Source organism: Nelumbo nucifera, chromosome 5 (genome assembly GCF_055504915.1).
Source record: "Nelumbo nucifera cultivar China Antique chromosome 5, China Antique-T2T, whole genome shotgun sequence".
In the NCBI taxonomy this organism is placed as follows: Eukaryota; Viridiplantae; Streptophyta; class Magnoliopsida; order Proteales; family Nelumbonaceae; genus Nelumbo; species Nelumbo nucifera.
The window spans coordinates 45,684,728-45,712,302 of record NC_142653.1 but is presented as its reverse complement, the minus strand read 5'-3'; the positions used below and the strand labels follow the sequence as shown (position 1 = coordinate 45,712,302).

General features: G+C 39.0%; 2 protein-coding genes across 2 annotated transcripts; one reads left to right on the top strand and one right to left on the bottom strand.

Moving 5' to 3' along the window:
- Positions 1 to 2,258: 2,258 nt before the first annotated feature.
- LOC104608539 (uncharacterized) lies at positions 2,259 to 2,941 on the top strand. The gene has a single exon (XM_010274573.2). It carries the CDS (start codon positions 2,285 to 2,287, stop codon positions 2,774 to 2,776), a length of 492 nt encoding a protein of 163 aa, XP_010272875.1. The 5' UTR covers positions 2,259 to 2,284; the 3' UTR covers positions 2,777 to 2,941.
- A 14,258-nt stretch (positions 2,942 to 17,199) lies between these two features.
- On the bottom strand, positions 17,200 to 24,212 carry LOC109115491 (MLP-like protein 43). The gene is made up of 4 exons (XM_088888200.1): positions 24,026 to 24,212; positions 23,635 to 23,886; positions 17,594 to 17,761; positions 17,200 to 17,438 (listed from the first exon to the last, which is right to left on the bottom strand). The coding sequence occupies exons 1-4, from the start codon at positions 24,210 to 24,212 to the stop codon at positions 17,200 to 17,202; spliced, it is 846 nt and encodes a 281-aa protein (XP_088744326.1).
- Positions 24,213 to 27,575: the final 3,363 nt, after the last annotated feature.

The window sequence follows — 27,575 nt, the reverse complement described above, 5'->3', positions numbered from 1 at the left end:
GTGAGATTCATGGACTACGGCCTTGTGAAGGTGGTTCGGGTGGTCCATAAAACAGTGAAAGAACTTCTTTGGATCGGCCTTGATTTCCTTCTCATACTCGAGCTTACCAGTAAGAGCCATGACGATGCATTAATACACAGAAACGAGGGGATTGAAGAGAGGAAATGAACTTTGTACGCAAGACACTCAACACACAAACTGGGGCGTATGATATTAGGGGCCGTTTGGGAGGGATGAAATGAAGGATTCATTAAGGGGGTTCAGTTTATTCTTTGAAGCATTCCAAATGACTGATTGACCGCAGGGTTTACGATTTGTAATTAATCAACAAGCTTTATCTAGAAGAATCCGCCGGATTTATGATTTGTAATTAAAAAACAAGCTTTAATCAAATGAAAGAGACGGTCATCATACATGTAAGGTCTTTAATTCTTTATGGGTCGAGTCAGAAAATTGCTTTGAGGAGAAATGCGAGAGTTTCGCAGGTGCTATGTCTTAATGCCACGTACGTATTAAGTAGAAAGTGGGAGCCAACTGGAACACTTGGATTTCAATAAGGGTTAAATTGATGTTTTTGTTCTAAATAAAAAACACAGATGATCATTATCAACAACCAATTATAAGGGTTGATTATATCAACTCAAGAAAGCAAATCAGTAATGAGATATAGATTTTATATTATTTCTACAATCTTAAATGCGCACGAGCAGTTGTTGACTTTTTGAGAAGTATTGCACCAAATCAGCTAAATCAACCTATTTTAAATCTAACAGGGGAATTCATACTTAATGGCAGTTTGGATTTCAAAAGAAATTTCATTTTCGTTTACTGGTTTTTGGGTTAAATTCATACTTAATGGCAGTTTGGATTTCAAAAAGAAATTCGTTTTCATTTACTGGTTTTTGGGCTACAGTGATGCCCCCCCTCTTCTCCTTCTCTGCTTCCTTTCTTTTCTTTTCCTCCGTTCGTATCTTCTTTCCTCAAACTGCGCCAGAAAACCGACCCACACCCGCCGTTATGTAAGCTCCAGTAACCATCAACCGACGGCAGGGCAAGTACCCAATTATCCACGTGTCAAAATTTTGAGATTAAAATATGATGATATGCTCTGTTCCTCCATTAATTAGTTTATTAACAATTTTAACTTACAGCCAAAGGCTCTGAGCTCAGAAGAAGCCAAGTAAGCATAGAGGAAAAATCAATATTTCAACAGTGTTACCATTCACAGAACCGAAACCAAAGAAAACAGAAATGGTGTCATTCTTGCCATTTCGTGTTCATACATCTCACAACCCACCAACAGTTTGATTCGTCCATTAACAGTAGAGAATAGCCTGATTTTGGAACTATCCTTGACCTACGGTTGGACCGTATATATGGCTTGGAAACCGTTTCATCCCCGAACCATTCCTTTTAACAAAATTCGTTGGTTTGGTCAGCAACCCGCTGATCCGGGAGGTCGAACTATCGATTAGTTTGACCTGTACAATAATTTTTGACTATTTTTTATCTTAATTATTTTTATTCTTTTAAATTACAACATGCCATTCATTCAAACTGAACAGTCCCATTATTATACTATTATTGTCGTAATCATCTAAATTGGTGGCAGCAACGTGGGTATACAAAAATGTCGTAGGCACATAAAAAAAGTCAACTGAATACTGTTGTAGAGGAGATAGAGATGGTTCAAGATGGAGCAACATCGGGGGTCTTGCCACTTCCAACCTTTACAGCAATGAAGAGAAAGCATGGTAAGAGACGTAAACGCGTCACTGTAAGTAATCCGAAGGCGAAATAGAAGATAAAAGCAAGGAATGGTGCATTTGTAACGGCCGGTTTCTTCTAGCTAATGCATATATATACGTAAGAACTCTGTACAGTGAACATTGCTATTGTTCATGAATCATGAGCTAATACCAGAATAACGGCACGATATCTTCTGTGAGCAATGCTCTAAGCCAACACTTGCGGCTGTTAATTCGGACTCGTCGGAATTTGGGGTTTCAACTGCCTTTCCTTTCTTTGAAGTCTCCTCGCTTTGCCTGCCTACCGTTTGACGTTTTAGGAATTTTTTGGGAGCCTAACTTTCGTTTACTTGAACGAGGTAGCCGTTGAATTAGACCACCCCACTTGAATTACTGCATGTAGTCCCATGCATTCCCTCTCTAGCATACTTATTTTGCTCTCTCTCTCTCTCTCTCTATAAATACCCACCACCCTCTCCTTATCCCCCATCCAAAAACATAACTGCTTTCAAATCTCTCTCTCTCTCTCTCCCACAATGAGGTCATTAAGGATCTTCCTCATTTTAGCAATTGCTATGGCTGCTTTAGCTTTTAGTCTTGCTGCAACACCAACTACTGATGAAGAAGTAGCAGTACTGGAGGTTGATGAAGATGACACAGTTGTAGTTGACAGTAATTCGGATGGTGACTTCCCATTGTCTGGTTTTGGGCAACCATCTTCCCTCCGAGGGACAAGTCGATTCCTCACACAAGTAAATGCTAAAACGACTGTGATGACTTGTAACAAGTTTCCTAGAGTTTGTCGTTCCAAGGGAAGTGCAGGACCTGATTGCTGCAAGAAGAAGTGTGTTAATGTGCTAACAGACAGGCTCAACTGTGGAATGTGTGGGAGAAAGTGCAGACACCCAGAGATATGCTGCGAGGGCGAGTGCGTGAACCCTTTGTTTGACAAGAAGAATTGTGGCCAATGCAACAACAAATGCAACAAAGGGAGCTCCTGTGCATACGGCATGTGCAGTTATGCTTAAACTACTCGTTTATTTTCTAGCAATTAATTAATTTAAATTCGTTATGTATGTATGTACACAATAAAAGCAGGCCATCCATCCATCTTCTGATGCCCTTTGCGAGTTTTTTTTGCTCATTTATTCATGTATTGTATAAATTTGTTAGATTCATATTTTAAATTTATAGTTTGATTTATATGAATTTGTTGGCCCCGAGAGATTTTAATCAATGTAGACTTTTATTGTTAATGGCTCAGGGGTTTCGGGTATGGCTCAGGACCTGATTTCATGCGATGAAGGAAGAGGGATTTGGATTATATTCCCAGATTCTGCATGGGTGTGGATAATTAGGTAACAGGGTGCCTTAGGCCTAGGTTCATTAATGAAATCCGTGTTCCAATTATTAACTTATGTGATGGGGTCAAGGTAGCCAAGGACAGAAGTGCAACTTGGATGGGTTGGGTTAGAGAATTGTTCAAAATTTCAATGGCTCCTGCCTAAAAACCTTGGCATTGGCCACCTAATTTCAAAAGTTATCAAAGACAGTGGTTTTTCTACCGTGATGTTTTTTGATAAAGGATAATTTGGTCCTTCAATGACATCATGACATGTGGCATCTTAGAATAATTGGGTGTCATTTCAGCACAATGTAAGTAAATCATCACGTTGGTACCACGTAAACAGATCACCTTGGACACTTTATGACTGCATCAGTGACCTTGGGGCCACCTTGGTAGACCGAACTGCGAACACCTAGATGGGATCTTAGGTCAGTGTATGATGCGACCTGCTTCCATCGGACTACCCCGGTCCCATCAAAATGTAGGTCGGCATGAGAGGCAACCTGCTTCTACCGACCTAATCCAAGTTCAGCTAGCGACTTGACAGATCTCCTCCTCGAGTGAATTACCATCTCCGACTTATCCGGGATCACAATGCTCGACCGTTAGACCCATCTATCTGCATCGGATTTGATCGAATGGACCTTATCCCTTTGTGTGGAACACGTATTCGATTGAGAGATCTCCTCGAAACATGGTCGACATGGTTTCCTAGGAATCTCATACGCATTACAAGAAGCTCCCGATTGCTTACGGCTATATAAAGGCGTCCCCTCCCTTAGGGAAGGTACATAGGATTCAACTCTCAAACACTCTAGCTCTTTCGCTCTTTATCTCTCTCCAAAATCTCCAGCTCGCTAACTTAAGCATCGGAGTACCCACCCCGGGTAAAGCATCCCAAGCACTCTAAGACTGTCTTTTTGTAGATCGACCAACGAACTCGCTAGCTCGAAATCTGAGTTGCCCTCCAATAGGGAGTTGTCAGATCACACATCATCAATTGGTGCCATTTGTGGGAACCGCTACTTAAAAGCCAAGTTCTTAACCCTCATTTTAAATTCGCACTCAATGGTAATTAGCCTGAATAACACTTGTCAGCTTTGTTCGCGAGGTCACCTCTATAGGTCTAGCCCTTTGTAGCTCCCACGGGAGTCGGCAACCAATGGACTATGTAGTCGCCCTTGTGGGTCAAGCCTTTCAAGGCTCCCGTGTGAGTTGGTGACCTACAAATAGTAGAGCCACCCCTACAGGTTGAGCTCCCTATGGCTATCGTAGGAGTAGATGGCCAGAGTCTTTGAGGATAGATGTAGTGTAGATGTGGCATCGACCTACCGTCCAACACCAACAGTAGCACACATGTTGATGATTTTATCACAAGGGGGACAAAATTTGAATGACCAGCTCGGGCAAGCTTCGACAATTCGGCCCTAAGTCTCCTAGCCGTAACTACAATTTCTCACTGCTAATTGAGCCCTCCATGGCTCCCATGAGAGTAGCTAGCTGACTGTGGGACTAGCTTCATAGGTCAAACCTTTCATAGTTTCTGTAAGAGTAGGCCACCCGCAAATAGTAGAACCACCCCCTCTAGGTGAGCCCCCCATGTCTCTAGTAGGAGTGGACGGCTAGTAGTTCTAAGAGCAGGTATAGGACATGAGTGGCATTGACCCGTGAGCGTAGACCCAGGAGAGTCACTCCCTTGCGATGGCATAGATGCATCCACATTTCGTGCCCGGCTCCTAGATGCTTTAGGTGCACCCACGGCTGTAGAACAACTGATTAGCTCACAGAGCCCCCTCAAGCTGACCTTGAAACGTGTTGGTAGATGGTAGACCGATCTATGCAGGTCAGCCCTCCATTTATCTAGCTCAGCAGCATTTTGACTTGGCTCCTACCACACTTGAATTGATCTCAAAGGACATCGGTATTTCACCACGGACCTAATAAAAAAAAGAGAAGAAACAAAGAGAAAGGGAAGACTTCATAAGTTCCATTTAAGAAAGGATTTCATACCACCAGTGAATAGGTTGCAACAAATTCATGCTTTATTGAGCTCGTAGGCCCGGTGTTCAGTAGTAAAAAAAACAAAAAAAAGGAGTTCACCACTATTCATCATTCTCGTCACTGCCTTCACCATCGTCCTCATCGCTGTCTACCTCCTCTGGAGTAGTTGCCTCTTCGTCAACCTCCTGGGTCAGATCCTCTGGGACCGACCTAAGCGAGATAGAGCCCAAGTCAAGGTCTAGGTACTGGTGTCGAAGAAAGCGGTGGCACAATTTGAAGCCCCCTTTTAGAGAAGGAACCAATGCTTCAATTCTCTCCTGTTCAAACTCCAGAGATCGGCAAACGCGCTTAATAGCAGCAACTTCAACTTGTTGAACATCGTCAGAGTGCCTGACTCACTATTCAGGAAGGAGAATACTACCCCTTCCCATATGAAGCACCACATATGGGTCATGAATCCAATAAGTGATCAAGTAATTGACCTGAGGAATTTCCAGAGGGACCTACGGACCATAAGGAGTCGTTGCCTCATCGAAGTGGGACGTGCTCATTGGTTGTAGTGGAGTGATGTGAGCATGGTCCGCCTGAATCGGGTTGCTTCCCTCTTCCAGGTCAACCGTAGCATGGCGACCTTCTGCCGACCTCTCTTCAACCTCGGGGCTAGATCCATCAACTACCCTCCTCTTCTTCTTAGACAATTTTCGTGTTGCGTTTATGGTCAAAGGAAAGCTAGTCATCCTTGCCATTAAATGAAGATTAGTGGAAATAAAAATGGCAGGAAATAAATTTCGAATGTAATGAATATAGTTTGACCTACCCATGGAGCTAAGGCCGGCCTCGATGAGCATTGGTTCGGCCAGGAACTCGTTGACCAAGGAGCGATGTTCGACAAGGAGTCTAAGGTCGTTCAGCAACTCCTCGTCAAACTCGACCTCGCACCTTTTTACCTTGGACCTCTAGGTCATCGGCATAGGCTAGCCTTCCTCACGACTCAGAAAGAAGAACTTCGTCTTCCAGTTCGTGATCTTGGACGGAAAACCACCTAGAAGCCTAAACCCAGGTCGGTAGCTGATGTAGAAGCAATGGGTCTAATTTGGCACTCGCTTTACATGACATATCCTACTAAAGATCTCTATATCTAAGGGAAAACCAAAGACCCGCTTTTAGGGCCTCCTCGAAGACAACTATCTCATCATCCTCGAGCTCCCACAGGTACCCCTCAAGAGGAAGAGGGTAGTCGAACTCATTTGGAATCCTATATCGGGCAGTGAGCTCGTACACGTTATCAACAGAGAGCTCGAAAGGACTGAACTGGTCTGGGGATTTAACCCTACATGAAGACGAGGCCCTCTTATGAAAATTACATCGGTCTTGAGCCGAGGTTCCTTTCTTAGCCCGATTGAATGGACCCCCCTCTTCTTTGGACTCACTACCAGACATTATGAATGAAATGGAGCAAAGGGAAATGACTCACCTAAGATGAATAGACTGACCTCGCCGACAACACTAAGCACTCCAATAATGCTGAGCTCCACGATCTCACCAAGAAATCCAAAGATAGGGATGAGAAAAAATGGGCCCCCGAGGGCCCTATTTATAGAAGGATGGACTGAACTATAAATGAGTGAGATCGGTTAGATCCAGTGGTTCGCAAGGGTGTGACAGTTTGTATTTTGAGGTGAAATCAATTTAGCGTATTTTTTACGTCCACGTGGCCTAATAGTTGTGTGACATTCACACGTCCTTGGTACGCTACCTTGCACCCAGGTCGGACTGATTGAACCGACCCGATCCTGAGAAATTGATCGAACTGCAAGTGAGGATGGAGAATGGACCAAATTGCTTCAAGTCATAACTACTCCCTCATCGGACTGACCACCCCGTACTCAGGAATGGGGGGCAATTGATGAGGGGTAATTTGGTCCTCCAATGACATCATGACATGTGGCATCTTAGAATAGTTGGGTGACACCTCAGCACCACGTAAACAAATCACCTCAGACACTTTATGACTACATCAGTGACCTTAGGGCCACCCCGGTAGACTAAATTGTGAATAACTAGATGGGATCTCAAGTCAGTGTATGATGCGACTTCCTTCCATAGGACTACCCTAGTTCTGTCAAGACACCAGGTCGGTATGAGAGGTGACTTGCTTTTACCAACCTAATCCGAGTTTAGCTAGCGACCTACCGGATCTCCGCCTTGAGTGAGTTACCGTCTCTGACTTCTCTGGGATCACGACGCTTGACTATTAGACCCATCTATCGGCATCATCTGCATCGGAGTTTATCGAACAGACCTTATCCCTCTATGTGGATCACGTATCCGATTGAAAGACTTCCTCCGAACATGGCGGGCATGGTTTCGCGGGAATCTCGGACGCGTAATAGGAATCTCCCAGCTTCTTACACCTTTATAAAGACGTCCCCTCCCTCAGAGAAGGTACGCGTGATTCAGCTCTCAAATACTCTAGCTCTTTCACTCTTTAACTCTCTCTAAATTCTTTAGCTTGCTCACTTAAGCATCAAAGTGCCCATTCCAAATAAAGCAGTTTGGGCACTCTAACATTGTCTTTTTATAGGTTGACTTGATGAACTCGCTAGCTCGACATCTGAATTTCCCTCCAGTAGGAATCTGTCAGATTGCACATCATCAATTTGAAGTTCAAATTAATCTACATTACTAATCCAATCAACAAAATTTTTTTGGGTGAATAGTGTCAGAAAACTCTTAGATCTTGCACCTTAGGCTCAGTTTGGAAATAATATAAATACAAATATCTAGATTACAAAACCTTGTATTTTGTTTTGTTCTGTATGTAGCTGCACTCTTTCTAAACTAAGTCCTAGTCCCCAATTCGACTATCATGCAGGTTGATGCTCGTTTTCCTTATATCCTTCCATGGTTCGCTCTAGCTGGTGACAGAAGTTCCTGGGCGAGACAACGTAGAAACTTCTTCTTCATGTTCTAATGGATGTGGGTTTTCTCTAATGGGTGACGTGAATGAATTTCTTGTCAGTGTGGTTCGACGTTGGTATGTATGCTGATAGCCACTGAGTTTGCATCTCCTTGTCTTCTAATCCCACCTTGTCTCGCCATCCTAACCAGATGCTAGAGCTCTTATACCAACTGATGCCATTCACATTAATAAGAATTTATGAACGCAGTTTGCACTGATCAGATTCTAGCCAATCTTTGCAACTCTAAAATCATAAACTTTTACTGAGGCTGCGTTTGGAAACAATGCAAATGTAGTGTAAATTCTGGTTCAGGGTAAATTTGTACTTTGATTCACTTTTATCAATATTTAACAACATTATATTTATGCATTGACAATGCATTGTTTCCAAACGCTAATGCCTACATTGCCAAAAACACAGGCAAAAGTGAACAATGCAAATGTAGTCTTGCCATCCTAACCATATGCTAGAGCTCTTATCCCAACCGATGCCATTCACATTAATAAAAATTTATTAATGCAGTTTGCACTGATCAAATTCTAGGCAATCTGTGCAACTCTAAAATCATAAACTTCTATTGAAGCTGCGTTTGAAAACAATGCAAATGTAGTGTAAATCCTGGTTCCGGGTAAATTTGTACTCTAATTCATTTTTGCCTGTATTTGACAACATTATATTTATGCATTGACAAAAAACTACGTTATCAAACGGAAAGCCTACTTTTGCCTGTGTTTAAAAACAATGCAAATATAATGTAAATCCTGCAATAGAGGAAAAGCCACAGCAGATGAGTTCTGAGTTCTCTCTAGTTTAATCAATTAATCTGTCGTTTGCTACTAGCTATTCCCCTCCGGTGCTTCAAACTTCTATATTTCTGAGATTCCAATAGAACAAATGCATTGATCTTTCTTTTATCCCATGATTTGTAAGTGGTGATGAAATGGACCAACGAAACAACATCAATGGCTCTCTCGAAGCGGTAATGCCTTATTTTTTTTTCTTATTCATTTGTTAATCATTCACTTCTCATTCAATGATCAACAAACCAAAATAATCAGAGGGCAGAGATGAACTCAAGGGTTAGAGTTGGGTGTTGTCATTGCTTGCATTGGAAATGATGATCACATGAGCTCCCACTCCAACGCCATTCACTTTTGCGATGAAATATTCAATTACCAGAGCCGCCCCTTCACCTCCACTGTATATCTGGTTTCTGTACACTCATTTCCTTCGTTTTAGTGTAGTTTTTTGTTTTTTTCCTATAATTTCTGATTTTATCATTTTTATATTTTTCTATAAATTTTGTTATATTATTTTGCAATTTTGTTATTTTGTGTAATTTGTGGTTTCTGTATTTTTTGGAATTTCTGTTAATTTATGTGTTTTAATTTTATATATAATTTTTACAATTTTTTCGTAAATTTTATTATTTTTCTATAATTTTTAATATTTTCATATAATTTCTGTTATTTTTTTCTTTTTCTTTTCTATAATATCTGTATTTTTCTTCAATTTATGTTACACTTTTTTTTTATAATTTATATGTATCATTTAATGAATTATATATATTAACGGGTCGGGAAGGCTGGGTTAAGTTAAAACATGTTTAAATTAAACCCAACCCATTTAATTTAATCTTAATGGGTCATTAATGAGTTGAGGGATTAGATGGTTTGAATTGAAACTCAACCCAATCCGCCCAATTACCACCTCTCTGACTATATAATCTATATTTTGAAACATACCTGGGGACTTTTTTGCATTTAAAACACAAAAATACAGAATAAGCATTTATTCAATAAATACATAAATATAAGCTTGGCTTTCAAATAAGCACTTATTGTCAAGAATAAGCACTTATATAAGCTTAATTACCAAACATAAATCGTACTTATTTTAAGAGTGGTCCCAACCCAAAATCAGTGCTTATCACTCCTATTATTTATACTTAGCGTAAGCCTTGTTCCAACTATTTGGGTTTTTATTTTTGTTCAGCTTAAACAATTATGGAGTTGGATTACTATTTCTTCATGTTATTCTATTAATTACCACATATATATCCATCATTAAATTATGATGGCTTAAAATCTTTTCTTATTATTTCCACCAAAGTCAGCATTTCTTATTATTAAATCGAGTTTCACATAATAAATAATAAAAGAATTTAATACATCAAGAAAGAGTGTGAAACAATAATTAGCTTGCAATCACTATCGGTCATCATCATTATCATTATCTACACCTTATAGCAAATATTTGGTTAAGTTACATGAATCATGTTTCACCGTACCATTTATTCATTTCTACATATGGCACGGTGAATTTGACCCTAGATAGTTGGTATATGAAGTTGTTCCAACTAAGGTGGACGCATAACAAATTAATCGAGCCAAGGTAGAAGGACAACGTGATTCACTGAGTAGAACCTGTAATTAAAGCTTGGCCAAAGGTCCCAACGAGGAGGTCCTCAGGGAAGGACTTTAATGCTTAAGTCAACAAGTTGTGGGTAGAGGTCAATTGGGCCTAACTGTTAAGGGCATGCTGGTCCGGGCCAAGGAAGGTAAAAGAGGTAGGAGAGAAAGAAGGCTGAAGAGTGGGAGAGATAAGAGAAATTGTATATCGAGGGGAGATGCCATTAAATAGCCAAGTCTATGGTGCACATGGACATGTTCCCCTACGGGATGCTGATTGGTTAAAGAGATCATGCTTCCTTCTGTGGTTCTTGCTTGTTGGATCGTCCATTGAACTTGATGTGTGGTGTACTGGTCCGTTGATGTGGCCTAAAGAGGTCAACTAACCTTGGGATATGAGAGCATCTACGTGACAACCGAGTTCTTTGGATAGTCTCACGTTCCCCTACGGGATGCTTATTGGTGAGAGAGATCATGCTTCCTTCCGATGTTCTCACTTGTTGGATCACCCACTGAACTTGATGTGTGGTGTACCAATCCGCTGATGTGGCCTAAAGAGGTAAACTAAGCCTGGCATATGACAACATCCATGTAGAAATTTCAACCGATTGAGGCATGACACTATCACCAATCCCCCGGATATGAAGTTGAGGAGAGGGGTGTTCAGCCGAGATGAAGTGGAAGAGCTATTGTCATGCTTGGATAAGGAACTTATTATCTTCATTGGATCAGTTGAGGTGTGGTCAGGCTAGGTTAGGGAACCATGGCCATGTTGTTTTGGCTTCGCAGTCATGCGCGCGGGGATGGATCTAGACCATCTGATAGCTTCAATCTTGATTATTGGTTTGCTCAATATAAGGAGGAGAGTGAACCATTTAACTTCATTATTTGAGTGAGAGGGCCCTCTAGAGTTGGTCTTCGACAAGTCTTTATCCTTGTTAAGTGTTTCCATGCTTCTTCATTTTTGTAAAATATCCTCGTCCTCGTCTTCTTCATTTATTTTCTCTTCTTCCAATTAGGGTAGCTCTAGCTCGGGGGGTGAGCATGAGTAAAGGTCTTAATGTAAGGCTACTAAGGTAGTTGTCCTTGAGACTAATGCCAATGTGGTTGTGGTTCAAGAGGAGTTAGGGAGTGAGTTCACTCTATCCAAGGTTGAGGGGGTTAAGGTCGAGGAAACCGAGGAGGTCAAAGTGGAAATCTTGGATGAGGACCCAAAGTTCCCTCGAGGTTCTGGGAGTGATTCACCATGGCTTCCTATAAGCTGGTGGTGAAGAACATGTTGAGCATAAGGGAAACATATAGCATATCCCTCTTGATGAGTACGAACTAAGGTGCCCTAAAATAGATGAGGGGTGGATTCACCTTGGCCCGATGAGCTTTGTGTGTATGAAAAGAGTCCCCATAGCATGGTAACAGTGCTGAGATGGCATCATCTCTAGTCCGTTCAGTTGATACTAAACTCCTTTCAATATTTGGTTGGGCTCCTTTGCTTTTGCACCATCCATAACATCCTGATCACTTTACCTATTACTATTTCTTAGCCCAGCCGAATGCCAAGGTGATCATTGGAGATCCCACCTTGGTTAATCATTGGACGGAGGGATTTTTCATTGTGAAGACTAGGATGGTTGGCCTTTTGCTCCTAAGCTGGTTGTCATGATAGTACACCTCATCCACCATGTTGATCCGAGTTGGGCTGTTGTAACCCCCTTGTTGGTTGGTTCTTACACTGTAGGAGTTTCTAATAGTTCTCCCTTTGCTCTTGATTCTTCTAAGTACTAATTGTCCTTTCATGCCACTACAAAGATGAAGGCTATAGCCTCGTCATCGGGTGTGGTCCCTCCCCAGCGTCAACCTGATGAGACGACTCCTCGGCCATCAAATGTTCTCTCCTCACGTGTCCATTGGAGATTGAGGGTGTACTCCCCTCCTAGATGTCTTGAAGGACAGATCCTTGATGTCGAGGAAGAGGAAGAGGAGGAGGTCGGGGTGTACCAGGCAAACTAGAGTGTCCATCCTAGGGACATGTTGGACATTGAGGGTGTGGCCAAGCAACTTGCCCAAGCCATGCTATAAGCCGAAATCTAAAAGGAGACTATGTGTCATAAAAGTAGGGGTATCCATTAGCCTAACAATTCACGAGCTACTCAAGCTCGGCTCAACTTGGTTTTAATCGAGACAAACTCGAGTCTAATAAAGCTCGGCTCGTGAAGCTCGCGAGCCGACTCAAATAGTTATGTTCATACATACATACATACATACATATAATAATAATAATAATAATAATAATAATAATAATAATAATAATAATAATAATAATAATAATAATAATAATAATAATAATAATAATAATATAATTATTATTATAAAAATAACATATATAATAAAAAAATTACATATATAATATTTTTACTTGTATATATAATAATAACTAATTATTATAATTCTTAATTTTTTAAATATCAAATAAAAAATATTATATAATATTTTTTTATTTTTATAAAACATTTTTCACAAGTCGAGATCGAGTCGAGCCGAGCTCGAGCTCAATGCTCTAGCTCAAACCAAGCCTCAAGCTCGAGCTCAAGCCTAGTACTACCTTGGCGAGCCGAGCTCGAATAACTAGCTATTCGGCTCAGCTCGACTCGAATCCACCCCTACGTACAAGCTGGGCAATGGAGAGCTCAACCATCCATGATACTATGGTGGTAAGTCCAATCCCTCTATGTACTTAATTCTTCTAACTTCAATAGGTCAGGCTGACATCTTCTTTTCTTTGTAGGTCGTTTGCACGGTTAGCAGCTAGGTCAATCATATATGTGGTCTCTAGAGATTCGCCAGGTAGAGAGGTAGAGAATGTCATGCTGAAGGCCAAGCTAGTTGAGTCTAAAAAGGTTGTGGAGACCTAGGAGGACGACTTGAGAAACTGAAGAATCCTCTTCACGAGGCGAAGAAGGCGATAGGGGGGCTGAGGCGAGGGTTGCTTGGACAAAGCAAGATGTTATGGCTGAGTTGAAGGTGTCTAACGACTTCAAGACCGAGCTAGACAACTATGACATCGACTCCTAGCAAAAGGGTTTTGTGCACTATAAGAGGAAAGCCATGCGCCTGTTCCTTAGCCAACTCTACTCTGGCGCTTGGCCAGGGGAGTCACCATGGGTCATCGGCCTTGTAGGTGTCATGCGGATACCATGGGTTGGTGTTTGACTATCATTCTCTTGCTATAGGTGGCAGGGACGTCATTCTCACCTTGCCTAGCTTAGGCTAGGCTAAGTGCTATGCCTCATCCTTTGGTGGTCGGCTAGGTCCTGGCATGTTGTGTTTTGTGTGTGTTTATATAGTGCTGCAGTTTCTCATTTTCTTATGTAGAGATGGCTTTATTGCTTCAATCAAATAATTACAAAGGGTTCGATTGGCATTCAGCTCGACACCGCTCACTAATAATACATTTTTAGATTGCTTGAATTCCAACTCCTTAGTATAGGGTTTCCATTGAGGTCTTTTAGCTTGTAGGAACTTGGTCCCAACACTTTGCTCGCTCTAGATGGTCTTTACGAATTTGGTTTGAGCTTCCCTACATCAAGATCTGGTACAATAACCTTGTGGAGGATGAGTTCTCTTGACTTGAAGTGTCTATAGTGGACTGGAGGTCAGAGTACTTGGTCATTCTCTATTGATATGCCTCCATTATGGTTTGGGTTCAGTCTTTGGTTTCTTCAATGAGATCTAGTACAGTATGGAGGTCCTCATTGTAGAACTCTATTTGGAGAGTGGGGGATCCAATTTCTGCTAGGAACACTACTTCTACACCGAATGCCAGGCTGAATAAGATCTCTCCAGTCATTGTCCTTGTCAATGATCAACACTCGGGGAACTCCAAAGCGACATATGATGGTTCTCCATAAGAAGCCTTAGGCATTCTGGGTTGTAATGTGTGGCAAGGGTTCAACTTAGACACACTTTGTGAAGTAGTCAAAGGCCCTGAAAAGGAATTTCTTTTATTCAACCGTGGGAGGGAAAGCATCGGAGATGTTTGTGCCCTATTGAACAAAGGCTAAGGACTAGTTACCAGTGTTTAGGGGACTTCTACCTAATGGAGTAGGTTAGAATGCCTTTGATAGTGGTTGCACTTTGTATGAGCTACGTGGCATCTTTCTTCATGGTCCGCCATAAGTACCTTTTCCAAAGAGCTTTGTAAGATAGGGTTCAAGCATCGGGATGGTCACCGCAAATTTCTTTGTGTATTTCCCAGAGTACATGCTCAGCTTCTTTGAGGGAGACACTTCAGATAGGGTGTATGAGATTTGCGGTAGAGGTGCCTCTTGATTATGCAGTACTAAGCTGCTCTGAGATGAATTGACAAGGTGTCAACTTAAACAATCCCTCCTAAGTTGGTCTGAGATGAGCTAGCAAGCTTAGACGAGGCATCGACTCAGAAGTTCTCGGCCCATGGTATTTGCTATATGAAGAAATGCTCGAATAGGGTGATGAGATCTTGGATCTTCTTCAGGTAGCTGGCTATGCTAGGCTCCCAAGAATCGAATCTACCACTCACTTAATTCACTAATAGATAGGAGTCAATAATAGAGATGGTAATTTGACATGTCCACATGGGGCAAACTACCTCAGTTGGGGTGGGTTTGGTGAAACCCAAAACTCTAGGGATCAGGGACGGGGTGGGGATAGTATTTATCCACCCGACCCTTACCCCAACCCCAAACCCACCTCGACTATATTATATAACATAATATATATATATATATAACTATTAATGCATGTTAATATATGTTATATTATATTGTTCTATATTATATTACATAATATAAAATAGTTCTAAGTAGGTTTAAAAAATATAAATTTGTAAGTGTTTCCCACTTACCCGAGTAAGTGCATTTACTTGGGTAAGTAGCTTACCTAAAAGTGAACGGGGCTTTAATGTGACCTAAAAATAAAAAAAAAATGTTTTAAAAAAAATAGTCTTAGTCTAGTTGAACATTCAAACAAAAGGACACTAGAAACCTAACACACACCATCCAGCTTTTCCCTCAACTCAGTGAGATCATATCGGCACCCCACAAGCGCCCCACATGCATAATTCAACTTGCATTGGAAACATCTTCCATACCAGTCATAGGGAGATGTTCCCAATACACCGTTAGGATGCTCTGTGGTGCACTCGTAGGGCGTGATCCATGGGCCGCCACTTTTCTCCCTACTCCCTATCTCATTTTACCATTAGGCAGTGGACATAAGTATTTTGTACCAAAAAAAATATACAGATAAGTGTATTGACATCAATTCCAATCTGACACCTATCCAACTGTATGGTAGAGTTAAGAATTCTGTGGGTGGACTGAACAGTAATTTCCCAAAAAAAAATACCATTATTTGTATATATTACCAATCCTAACCCTCTTTGCCCTGTTGTTCCCTCAGATTACGATGTGGTGTTCCTCTCCGAAACTCATTTCACCTGCAACAAATGCAACTGAGCCCACAATCCTACCAGTTACGTCTTTTCATCGGTAATCAACCAATGGGGGAAATATTTGGTGATTCTTTAATACTATCGGTGTCAAATATGAGAGGAACAGGCAAAGGGAGAAGAAGATAGGTTGGAGTTCTGGTGAGCTCTTTTAGAGAAGAAAAGGAAGAATAGCGCTCTTTTAGTTCTAATGGAGCAACTGCAAGTTTGATTAGTGGCAGTGGCACATGCAAAATGAACTTATCCTCACATAGAGAGTGCATGTTAAGGGACATATATGTCACTGTCCTATGTGAGTGGGGAGCAATGTGGGGAACACGAGTGGGTAGCAGATGTAGAGCCCAAAAGTTGATTGTCTAGTTTCAATAAGTGCTTATTTAAAAACAGGAAGCAATATGAAAGTTTCTTCCTTTTATTATATCCTCTTCATCATGATTTCTAAATTTTGAAATATGGATTTTCATTAAGCCATAATATATATAAAACTATTAATATATGTTAATATATGTTATATTATATTACATAATATAAAATAATTTTAAGTAGGTTTCAAAAAAATAAATTTGTAAATGTTTTCCACTTACCCGAGTAAGTGCATTTTCCTTCATCCCCTCTCTACAGAAACGCTGGCTTCTAAAACATTACTTCTCGCTGCCAACAATTTGCCAAATTGCTTCACCTCCATTTCAAGCAAACTATAAATCGTAGGTTTAATTATTAAATTCCCGTTTGGGATGGATGAAACCCAGCGGTTTATAGCTTTTCAACATAGACCCCGTGCGATTACTCGATTTAATTGTCCGGTTAGGATGGGCATGGGCTCTCCACACCTTAGATTGGACTCAAACTTTGGAAAATGGAGATTCACCCCTTTTCTTTCTGGAGGTTGGCTGCATAGGGAATTAACTTTTGAAAATTGAATTAATAATTTGTTAGGGCAGAATTTTAACCAAATAAGGCCTAAGAAACAATGGTTCAAAGCAAGCAAAATCTATGACGAAGCAAGGTGCCAACCTGTTTGTTTGAAAAATTTCTTGCTGATCGTAGTGGAGACTTGGGATTAAATCCCACCTACACCTGTATTGAGGGATGGGCATCACAGTTGAGTCTTGAATGCTGTTATAAAGTCTTTAATGTTATATACATTTATTTTGGTATTCGATGCCATGCATCGTTGATAACTTCTCCATTGAACTCTTTTTCTCCAAAATACTAATACAAGCCCATTTATAACTTATTTCTATTAATCCTGGAGAACAATACCGTCAAGTCCTTCAATTACCTTTCCTCCATAGGTAACGTAATCAGTTGGATCTGGGACACTTTCATTTAATTTTTCATATTCTATGGAGCATATCACTGAGCTCTTGGGATGCTTTGGGATGATCTGATAGATGATTTTGAAGACTTTGTAAAGCTTCAAGAGGTCTCCTTCATGGCCTCCAAATATGACAAAATATTTTTCTTCGTCAGTTGTTCCATCTACGGTCAACAAAGCACCAAAATCAGTCAAAAGAAATCTGGAAGATCTAAAACTTTCTGATTCAGTCTTTGTTAAATAGTAAATAACCATAAACAAACCCAACAAGTCAGAAAGAAAGGAAATAACAGTTCAGCCGCAGATGTGTGTATATTACCTAAAGCATAATTAAAGTGTAAGAGGGAGCCAACATTCTTTCCATCTCCTTCGAGTAACGTCGATCGGTGAGAATCATGACCTACGGCCTTGTGAAAGTGGCTTGGAAAGTCCATAAAACGGTGAAAGAACTTCTTTGGAGAGGACTGGATCTCCTTCTCAATCTGGACTGTACCAGTGAAAGAACTTCATTATTTTTCATCTTTTATGAATAAAAGACGAAGTTTTATTCATAATAACAAATTAATAATGTAAAAATTCAGGAACCATGGAAAATTAGGATTTAATGAGCATAACCATAGAACCATGGAAAATTAATTCAGTGCAGAGTTTTTTTTTTTTTCCTTTTATTTTGTACATGAAACTTCTGTATTAAATTCTTCAATCCCCATAATAATGGGGGACCAACAACCATGTTCCAAATAGTAAACGTATTCCCCATCAAAGGTGTGATTTCAATGCAAGAGTGTATGTGACCATAATTAACTTGCATGCAGTCAATATCATTCATAATCATTATCATCATCTAAGCCATGTACTAATTAATCAAATGGGCTCTGCTACTTCACCATAATTAGTTAGTTTTTGTTCCATCATTAAAATTTGTCACGATCACTTAAAATCAATTTTCGGTCATCCTTCATTCAATTCACATGACACCTTTCGGAGCTGCATGTAATAATAAATTTGTTATTGCTTCAGGAATCAGCCTTTCTATTTTATCATCACCCATGCCTTTGCCTTAACTCAATTATATGGGGTCAGCAGCTACTTACATTAGTCTCCTTTTATCTCATGTCCACTGTTAATTAATTAACATAATTATAGTATTATATATGAAAAACTAGTGTTGAGTTCTTTTGCACTATTCTTCATTATGCTTTAGGGAATTGAAATCATATCGTCGATCGATGGGTTTTGGATTTAATCTTGCTAGGTTTAGATTGAAGCTGTGGGTCCTTTGATGGGTTGGTATACAGCAATTCATAATTAAACATCTTCAACATTTTTTTTTGGGTAGAGAGGAAAGGGTAGCACTCCGCCAAGCGTCGCTCCCCCAAGCAATTCATAAACATCATAGAATTATGTTTGTATTTGCCCAAAATTTTGCCAAAACACATAAGGTTCATGGGATGAGTGTGGAACTCCTGTACACAAGAAATCTGCCCACGTCTACTGATGTAATATCGCATACACATCGAAAACATTTCACCCTCTTACATAGTATTATTTATGGGGAGATCTTCCCAATGCACGGTAGTAATATGTTGTGGGTAAACGTGGGTAGAGTATTTGTCAGTAGGAGATACGGTCTCATGCAATGCCCATGCCTTGTCAACATTGATGGTATTGGATTTTAATCTCATTAGAGATTAAATCCAATGGGTTTGATTGGTCAATTACATGAGAAATTGCACCTGCATACTTGCTTTAGAAAACAACTTTTCTCTTACTAAAACCAATTTTGAACTTGTCGCACATTGGATATTTACAAGTTTTCCTTAGAAATAGTGGAGGAGAGTATGGAGGTTTGATACCGTGCAACACGTGTGTGCGGCACAATGAGGCGCTTTAGAGGCGCACTTTTCTAATACTTCGCGCGCACCCACGTGGCTCGTGAAGGGCGGTTTTGGTTTTGGTGCGATGCTGACCGTTGATCACCATTGATCTCGATTAAGTATGATCAAGAGGCACAATTCAAAGTTAACAGTCATTAACTTTGACTATTGTATCCTGTGAACGGATTTGCCTATAATCCAATAACAAACTCAGTAAAAACTAAGTGGGGGCAAATAACATTCTAAAGACAATATCTTCAAACGCACCTCAAAACTTCCCCTCCAATTTTCAATGACCCCATTTACCAAGAGATCAAAACAATAGCCAATACTTTTATTATATCCATTAATATTAAAACATAAGCCTCTACTACTTGAAACATGGTTGTCCCTCATTGACAGTGGTGGATTCAAAAATTTAATACATCCATCAAACTTAGAAGAATTAATATACCAAGCAAGGAAGATTGTGAGACAATGATTACCTTGCAGTTAGTATCCATCATCAATCATCATCATTAATTATCACCATCTATATATGGGATCTGTTATTTGAATCGAGTTGTTTGCCATATTTGATTTTGATCCACCATTAAATTATGTTATGAGCACATAAAATCACTTCTTGATCCACCATATTTATTCAACTTTTAACTTGAGACATTACATCTCATCCAGAATAATAGACTGAATACAACTTAGTACCATCATAGGAATGCATGAATAATGATAACGTGCATTTTTTCATATTGTTTTTCCAAAATTCTCTAGTGTCTAGGACAGGCGTTACAAGTATTAAGTATAGAAAACATGATTCTCTGCAATATCAAGTATTAAGTATAGTTTCTTAGTAATCTGTAATCCTACTATTCCTGGAATACTAGGAATGAGTTCTTCTACATCTTTTCTTTGTGGTTGCAACTATTTTAGATAACATTTGAACTGTGTTATCTTGTTTTTCAAAAGATTTCAAGAATACCACTATAAAGGTCTTTGTGCATATTTTGACATAGAAAATTGGTGCCAAAAGTGAATTTGAAACTTGAAAGTGTCCTTTGATTGGTTTCAATTGGAGTTCCAAATATTACCAAAAAAAAAAGGCTGAGTTCCAATTGACTGGTTTGGATCTAAATCACTTGTGCTTATCTAGTTTGTCATGTAAGGAGCAAACAAAAATCAGTTGTTTTGGGCAATTTTATGACTTGAACATCTAAATCCTTCTCTAGTTTGCAACCAATCATTCTTGTGGCTGTAAGTTCCATAAATCCAAATTCAGATTTTTGTTTTTTCTTCTAAGAATCTTTATGTTGTTAGTGGGATGTTACAGTTTCTTATTATTTTTGGTTTTTCTTGCTGCTGAAATTAAACAAGTAATATAGAAGGGTTTGTTTTTCCATCAAGCATTGTAGAAGAACAATGTGGGATGCCAATTTTGCAGAGAAAACAAAATTTGCTAAGCATCCATGTCATGAATATAAAAGATTAATTACAACAAATTTACTAAAGCCAGAGTGATAAAAGGGTCTATTAAAGTGAAAAATACAATCTGACATGGCTAGATTTCAGTCTTGAGGCCTTTTCTTGCCTCACTTGAGGTAAGCCTCTAGACATAATTCTCATGTCTTTTGTAATACTGACCGGCACAACCACAAAATTTCAAGCGAACTACTGCACATATATATGAAAGCTTCTTTCTTATATATGTAATACTGATAGCCTCACTTGCAACCCTTCTTTCTGTTAAATCATTTCTTATAAGAAAGCTTCTGAGTGCTGTCATGGTTGGTAAGTTGGTAGACCTACCCACCCATGGGAACGTCTCTGTGAATGCTCCAGTTGGCAAAGGGCCAGAGCCCAGAGGCTAGGTAGTCCATTTGCACTCTGTTCATAGTGCATTCGGTGTCCACCTCTGTCTTTTCTGCAAGTTCTACCTTCTAAGTTTGAAGTATCCCTGTCAATGGTCTGGGCCACCCACACAGGCCCCTAACCCTAACTTCTCAAACATTGTTTCACGGGATTTGGGTCAGCATTTTTCTCGTTCATTCATATAAATTGATTAATGGTTGCTATGCTCTCTGCCTTATATCTGTGCACCAGTCCTTTTATCTCTCAAGTTTTCTTGAGGTTTTTCTCTTGAGTTTTCTTAAGGTTTTGTTTTCTCTGTTCGCTCTAGCTGGTGACAGAAGTTCCTAAGTGAGACAACTTAGAAACTTCTTCTTCAAGTTCTAATGGATGTGGGTTTCCTCTAAAGGGTGACGTGAGTGAATTTCTTGTCAGCGTGGTTCGACGTTGGTCTTGATGCCCAAGCGTCGGGATGGTCACCGCAAATTCCTTTGTATATTTCCTAGAGTACATGCTCAACTTCTCCGATGGAGACACTTCAGATAGGGTGTATGAGATTTGCGGTAGAGGTGCCCCTTGATGGTCTGAGATTTGCGGTGTCAACTTAAACAATCCCTCCTAAGTTGGTCTGAGATGAGCTAGAAAGCTTAGACAAGGCATTGGCTCAGAAGTTCTCGGCCATGGTATTTGCTATATGAAGAAGTGCTCGAATAGGGTGATGAGATCTTGGATCTTCTTTAGGTAGCTGGCCATTCTAGGCTCCCAAGAATCGAATCTACCACTCACTTAATTCACTACTAGATAGGAGTCAATAATAGAGATGGTAATTTGACCTGTCCACGTGGGGCTTTGCCCTACCTCAGTCGGGGTGGGTTTGGTGAAGCCCAAAACTCTAGGGATCAGGGATGGGGTGGGGATAGTATTTATCCACTCGACCCTTACCCCAACCCCAAACCCACCTCGACTATATTATATAACATAATATATATAAAACTATTAATATATGTTAATATATGTTATATTATATTACATAATATAAAATAATTTTAAGTAGGTTTCAAAAAAATAAATTTGTAAATATTTCCCACTTACCCGAGTAAGTGCATTTAACTGGTTATGTAGCTTACCTAAAAGTGAACGGGGCCTTAATATGACCTAAAAATTAAAAAAAAAATGTTTAAAACAAAGAAATATATATACTCTTAGTCTAGTTGAACATTCAAATAAAAGGACACTAGAAACCTAACACACACCGTCCAGCTTTTCCCTCAACTCAGAGAGATCATATCGACACCCCACAAGTTTCCCACATGCATAATTCAACTTGCATCGAAAACATCTCCCATACTAGTCATAGGGAATTGTTCCCAATACACCGCTAGGATGTGCTGTGGTGCACTCGTAGGACGTGATCTATGAGGCGCCACTTTTCTCCCTACTCCCTATGTCATCATGATATCTAAATTATATCCTCTTCCTCATGATATCTAAATTTTGAAATATGGATTTTCATTAAAAAGCAAGATATAAAAATTTGCCATACTGTGGTCATCATTCATCTTTCCTTCATCCCCTCTCTACAGAAACGCTGGCTTTTAGAAGATTACTTCTCGCTGCCAACAATTTGCCAAATTGTTTCACTTCGATTTCAAGCAAACTATAAATCGTAGGTTTAATTAATAAATTCCCGTTTGGGATGGATGAAACCCAGCGGTTTATCGCTTTTCAACATAGACCCCATACTATTACTCAATTTAATTGTCTGGTTAGGATGGGTATGGGCATGGGCATGGGCTCTCCACACCTTAGATTGATTGGACTCAACTTTGGAAAATGGAGATTCACCCCTTTTCTTTCATTAATTTTTGAAAATTGAATTAATAATTTGTTAGAGCAGAATTTTAAACAGATAAGGCCTAAGAAACAATGGTTCAAAGTAAGCAAAATCTATAATACATAAACTGTACTATGAAGCAAGGTGCCAACCAGTCCGTTTGTAAAATCTTCTGCTGGTTGTAGTAGAGACTTGGGATTGAATCCCACCTACACCTGGATTGGGGGATGGGCATCACAGTTGAGTCTTTAATGCTGTTATAAAGTCTTTAATGTTATATACATTTTTTTTGGTATTCGGTGCCACGCATCATTAATAACTTCTCCATTGACCTCTTTTTCTCCAAAGTATTGATTGCGGGATTTAATTTCACGAAAACACTGAATCAAATCAGCTAATACACCAACGAGCCAGCCCTCGGTTGATTGATTAATGATACACATGATTAGTTGAAATAAGCTATATATGTTATATATTTAACAACATGGTTAGCTGAAATTAATTTTGGGTATGAATTTTCAGGGTCATTAATGCATCAAAATTGATATTTGAATCATGCATGTCAATGGAGAGCTCAATTCTTTTTATCAAACATCCAAACACATAGCACATACATTTATATTTATTATAGGGTAAATAAGAAAGTGTACACAGAGAAGAAAGAAATTAAGGTAATACATGATAAAGGCGTCAAACTAGTAGATGCACTCCATACAGGGATGACCATGGGTCATTTAGTGCTGCTTTATTAGCTCACTAATACAAGCCCATTTATAACTTATTTCTATTAATCCTGGAGAGCAATACCGTCAATTCCTTCAATTATCTTTCCTGCATAGTTAACGTAATCAGTTGGATCTGGGACACTTTCATTTAATTTTTCATATTCTATGGAGCATATCACTGAGCTCTTGGGATGCTTTGGGATGACCTGGTAGATGAATTTGATGACTTTGTAACGCTTCAAGGCATCTCCTTCATGGCCTCCAAATATGACTAAATATTTTTCTTCGTCTAGGGCTTCAATCTTAAAAACCGTGCCCAGAACAGTTGTTCCATCTACGCTCAACAAAGCACCAAAATCAGTCAAAAGAAATCTGGAAGATCTAAAACTTTCTGATTCAGTCTTTGTTAAACAGTATATAACAAGTCAGAAAGAAAGGAAATAACAGTTCAGCAGCAGATGTGTATATATTACCTAAAGCATAATTAAAGTGTAGGAGGGAGCCAACATTCTTTCCATCTCCTTCGAGTAACGTCGATCGGTGAGAATCGTGACCTACGGCCTTGTGAAAGTGGCTTGGAAGGTCCATAAAACGGTGAAAGAACTTCTTTGGAGAGGACTGGATCTCCTTCTCAATCTGGACTGTACCAGTGAGAGCCATGACTATGTAAAACAAGGTGAATGGTAGTAATACACAGTGTGGAAAAGGAGGAGATTGAAGAGAGGAAATGAACTAATTTGGAAATGCAAGGCACTCAATACACAATCAGGGGTGTATGTATTATATAAGCTAGTGACTAGGGGCCGTTTGGGAGGGATGAGATGAAGATTCATCCAAGTTGATCCACTTGATTTGAAGCATTCCGAATAGAATATTAAAAGAGGTTGAAAACCGAAAAGGACAGCCCATCAAATGACCACTGACAGCAGGCAGAAGTCTATTTTCTTCAGCCATCCTAAATGGCCACTAGAAAATATTATTATAATACAATATATTTATACTATTTTTAAAATATCCCAATGTTTGAATTTGGTTCCTCATCTCCAATAAGAATAGAAATATAATTTGAACAAGCATTCTTCTCATTCGAATTCCTCTCATTATATCTTATATATTTAAATTATTAATTTTCATTGAAACCTGTTTTTGATTAAAAGATCTTTGTCTTTGAATTTCTTTTATGATAGATAAAATAACAGTACACTAAAAAAAGGAATTTACAAACTGATAAACACAAATCAGATGGCTTCTCCACCAAATACAATCTCTGAATACCACTGTCTTTGAATTTGGTCACTCTAATTGTAAGGGCACAAAATATAATTTGAATTACTATTTTTCTCCTTAATCAATTCCCTCTCATTAAATCTTATATATAAATTAATAAAACATAAATTTAATACCAATCCAAAAATAGAGTTGTTTTCATGTTGGTGGCAAGTCAATAATTCAACCTTTTGTATTAAATGTGTTTAACCCTTGATACCATAATTATATATAAAAATAAAAATTAAAAAAATATATATAAAAAATTACAAAAACAAAATATAAGAAGCATTTTGGGCGCATTTCTAATAAATAATATATATTATTCATATTAAACAAAAACAAATGGGACAAATATGAATAATTTTTATAGACAAAAAAATCAAAAAATTATAAAAAGTTTACAAACACATTATATGCTATCATCATTATTATAAAAAAAAATTGCCACATGCATTTACACGTGCAACTACTGGTGTTACAAAAGGTAATTGCAGTTCAATTAAGATAGTACAATTATTAAGTCCAATTACAATTAGAATGACTGCTTTGCTTAATAAGACTTGAATAAATAAAATGTAGGGGCCATTTAATATAGTCTTTTTGTGAAAATCTTTCAATAGCTCTAACAAAAAGACGTATTGAGCTTTTACATGAAGATATGAGCAACCTTAAGCTAGTTTTGCTATCATACTTCTTTCTGTTTGAGAATAAAGCAAGAAAAATGCGAAAAGCTCTATTTAGACATTCCCAAAATCAGCTCAAAATGGGCTTCTCGCATCTTATCAAACACTCTAGCTTTTATCGGCTAAATCTTCCATGAACCAAATAAACAAATACCGAAAATGGGTTTTCCAAAGTTCTAAACAGATGGAAAATAGCACGGAAAGACTTGACAAACAGGCTCCTAATAAAAAAGTTGCCGGTAATGAATTAGATGGTCTGGCCGCTGGGTCAGCCGGTGTTTTGATTTTAAAAAAAATCTCCACTAAGGAAAATAAGCGCAGATTGCAGGGCCCTTAGGGCTACGGGCATTGGTTTAAACATTTACGAACTTTTTGGTGTATCTTTGGTTTTCTTCAATGCTTGTCTCAGTCTCTAAAAGATAAAAAATAAAGCAAAAAAGGAAGAAACTTTTTTAAGCCTATAACCTGGTGTAGCTGCCTTTGTTTCTTCCAACTCTTTAATGGTGGCGTTTGCAGGCCTCACTATGATGATTAGTTTGAAACATGTAAACAGTTACGAGGAGCCTAAGATGCCCAAATCCATTTGCAGGTGGTGGAAGCTACACGTGCTTTTGAATAAACAGGGAATCAAGAGTTCAAAACAACGGTTCTGTGTTTGCACTCAGACGGAACACAAATTATGACATTTAGGCTGTGTTTAGTTGCAATACAAATAAATTTGTACTGATGCAAAAATATGACAGTGCAAATAATTTGACTGTAAATTCTGACCTATCTGTGTTTCAAATTTTAGCTTATTTTGTTTAATTGTGGTATAAGTGAAGTAAATTAAGACATGAAGCAAAACAAAGTAAAATTAAATTAGAATTTGCATTTCATTTACACTCCCATGCATTTGTACTAGTGCAAATAAAATTGTACAGCAACTAAACACAACCTTAATGTTCTGCGGGAGATGGCAGCAGCTCTATGTAGGGGTGTCAATTGGACTGGATTTGGTCCAATCCGGTCTAATCCAATGTGAATCCATTACAAATGGACCTGGTCCAATCCAGTCCAATGAATATTTTGGACCGGTCCAAAGACTGTCCAATCTGTTCAAATTCCTGTTAATTTAGATTGGTTTTAATTCAAACATGGTCTATTGACACCTATGTTCTTATCTTCCATCAATGGACCAGATATTAGCTCAATCCAATATAAATTCATTATGGACGGACCAGGTCCAAACCAATATGTCATATTGATTCGTTTCAGTCCATCTAAATTCAATATGTCGTATTGGTCCGTTCAATCTGTCTAAATGGATTTTGATTTGGACAGAGTCCAACCCAAAACCGATCCATTGACACCTCTAACTCCATGAAGGATGGTGTTATTGTTGGATCGACTACAAACACCCTTTTCTCGCATTTATCTGATCGTGTAGGTTAGGTTTGATTTAGCTAATGAAATATTAATTAGATCTCATGGAATAACCAGGAATTGGCTTGAGTCCCCACATTTATAATTCTATTCTTATTTCTCTACTCAATTGAATGGCAACGGTGGTGTCACCCTTGATGCACTTGCCTGTAACGAATTACTAATTTTTCTACCGAAGATGGACATGAAGGTAGAATCCCAAAGGGCTTTTCAAATTGACTTGGAGAAGCATAATAGGTACGGTGCATTTGTGAGGATAATCTCCGAACCAGAACCTCTGGAATGGGTTCTGGTAAATGCTTGACAAAACATTTCTAGTTGAACTGACAAACCATTTCTGAAGCCAATGGGCTCTATAAGTTCTAACCTTTTCTCTCTAGGTTGTCCCCCCTTCCATCTACAAACCTGGCTTCACTTAGCGTCTGTTTGGCATTTATGCCATTGTTTCAGAAAACAGCGATACATAAGTGTTTCGTTGGAAAAAAACGGTGTTCCAGGAAATGTTTGTTTGTTTGAAACTGTTTTTCTATAAAAAACGGTGCTCTAAGCCACGTTTAAGAATTCGGGAATGCGTGATTTGGAGTAATGTCGAATTTGGCGTTTTTTGGAACTGCAACTTGTAGCTACCAACAGGGACATGGCGTGG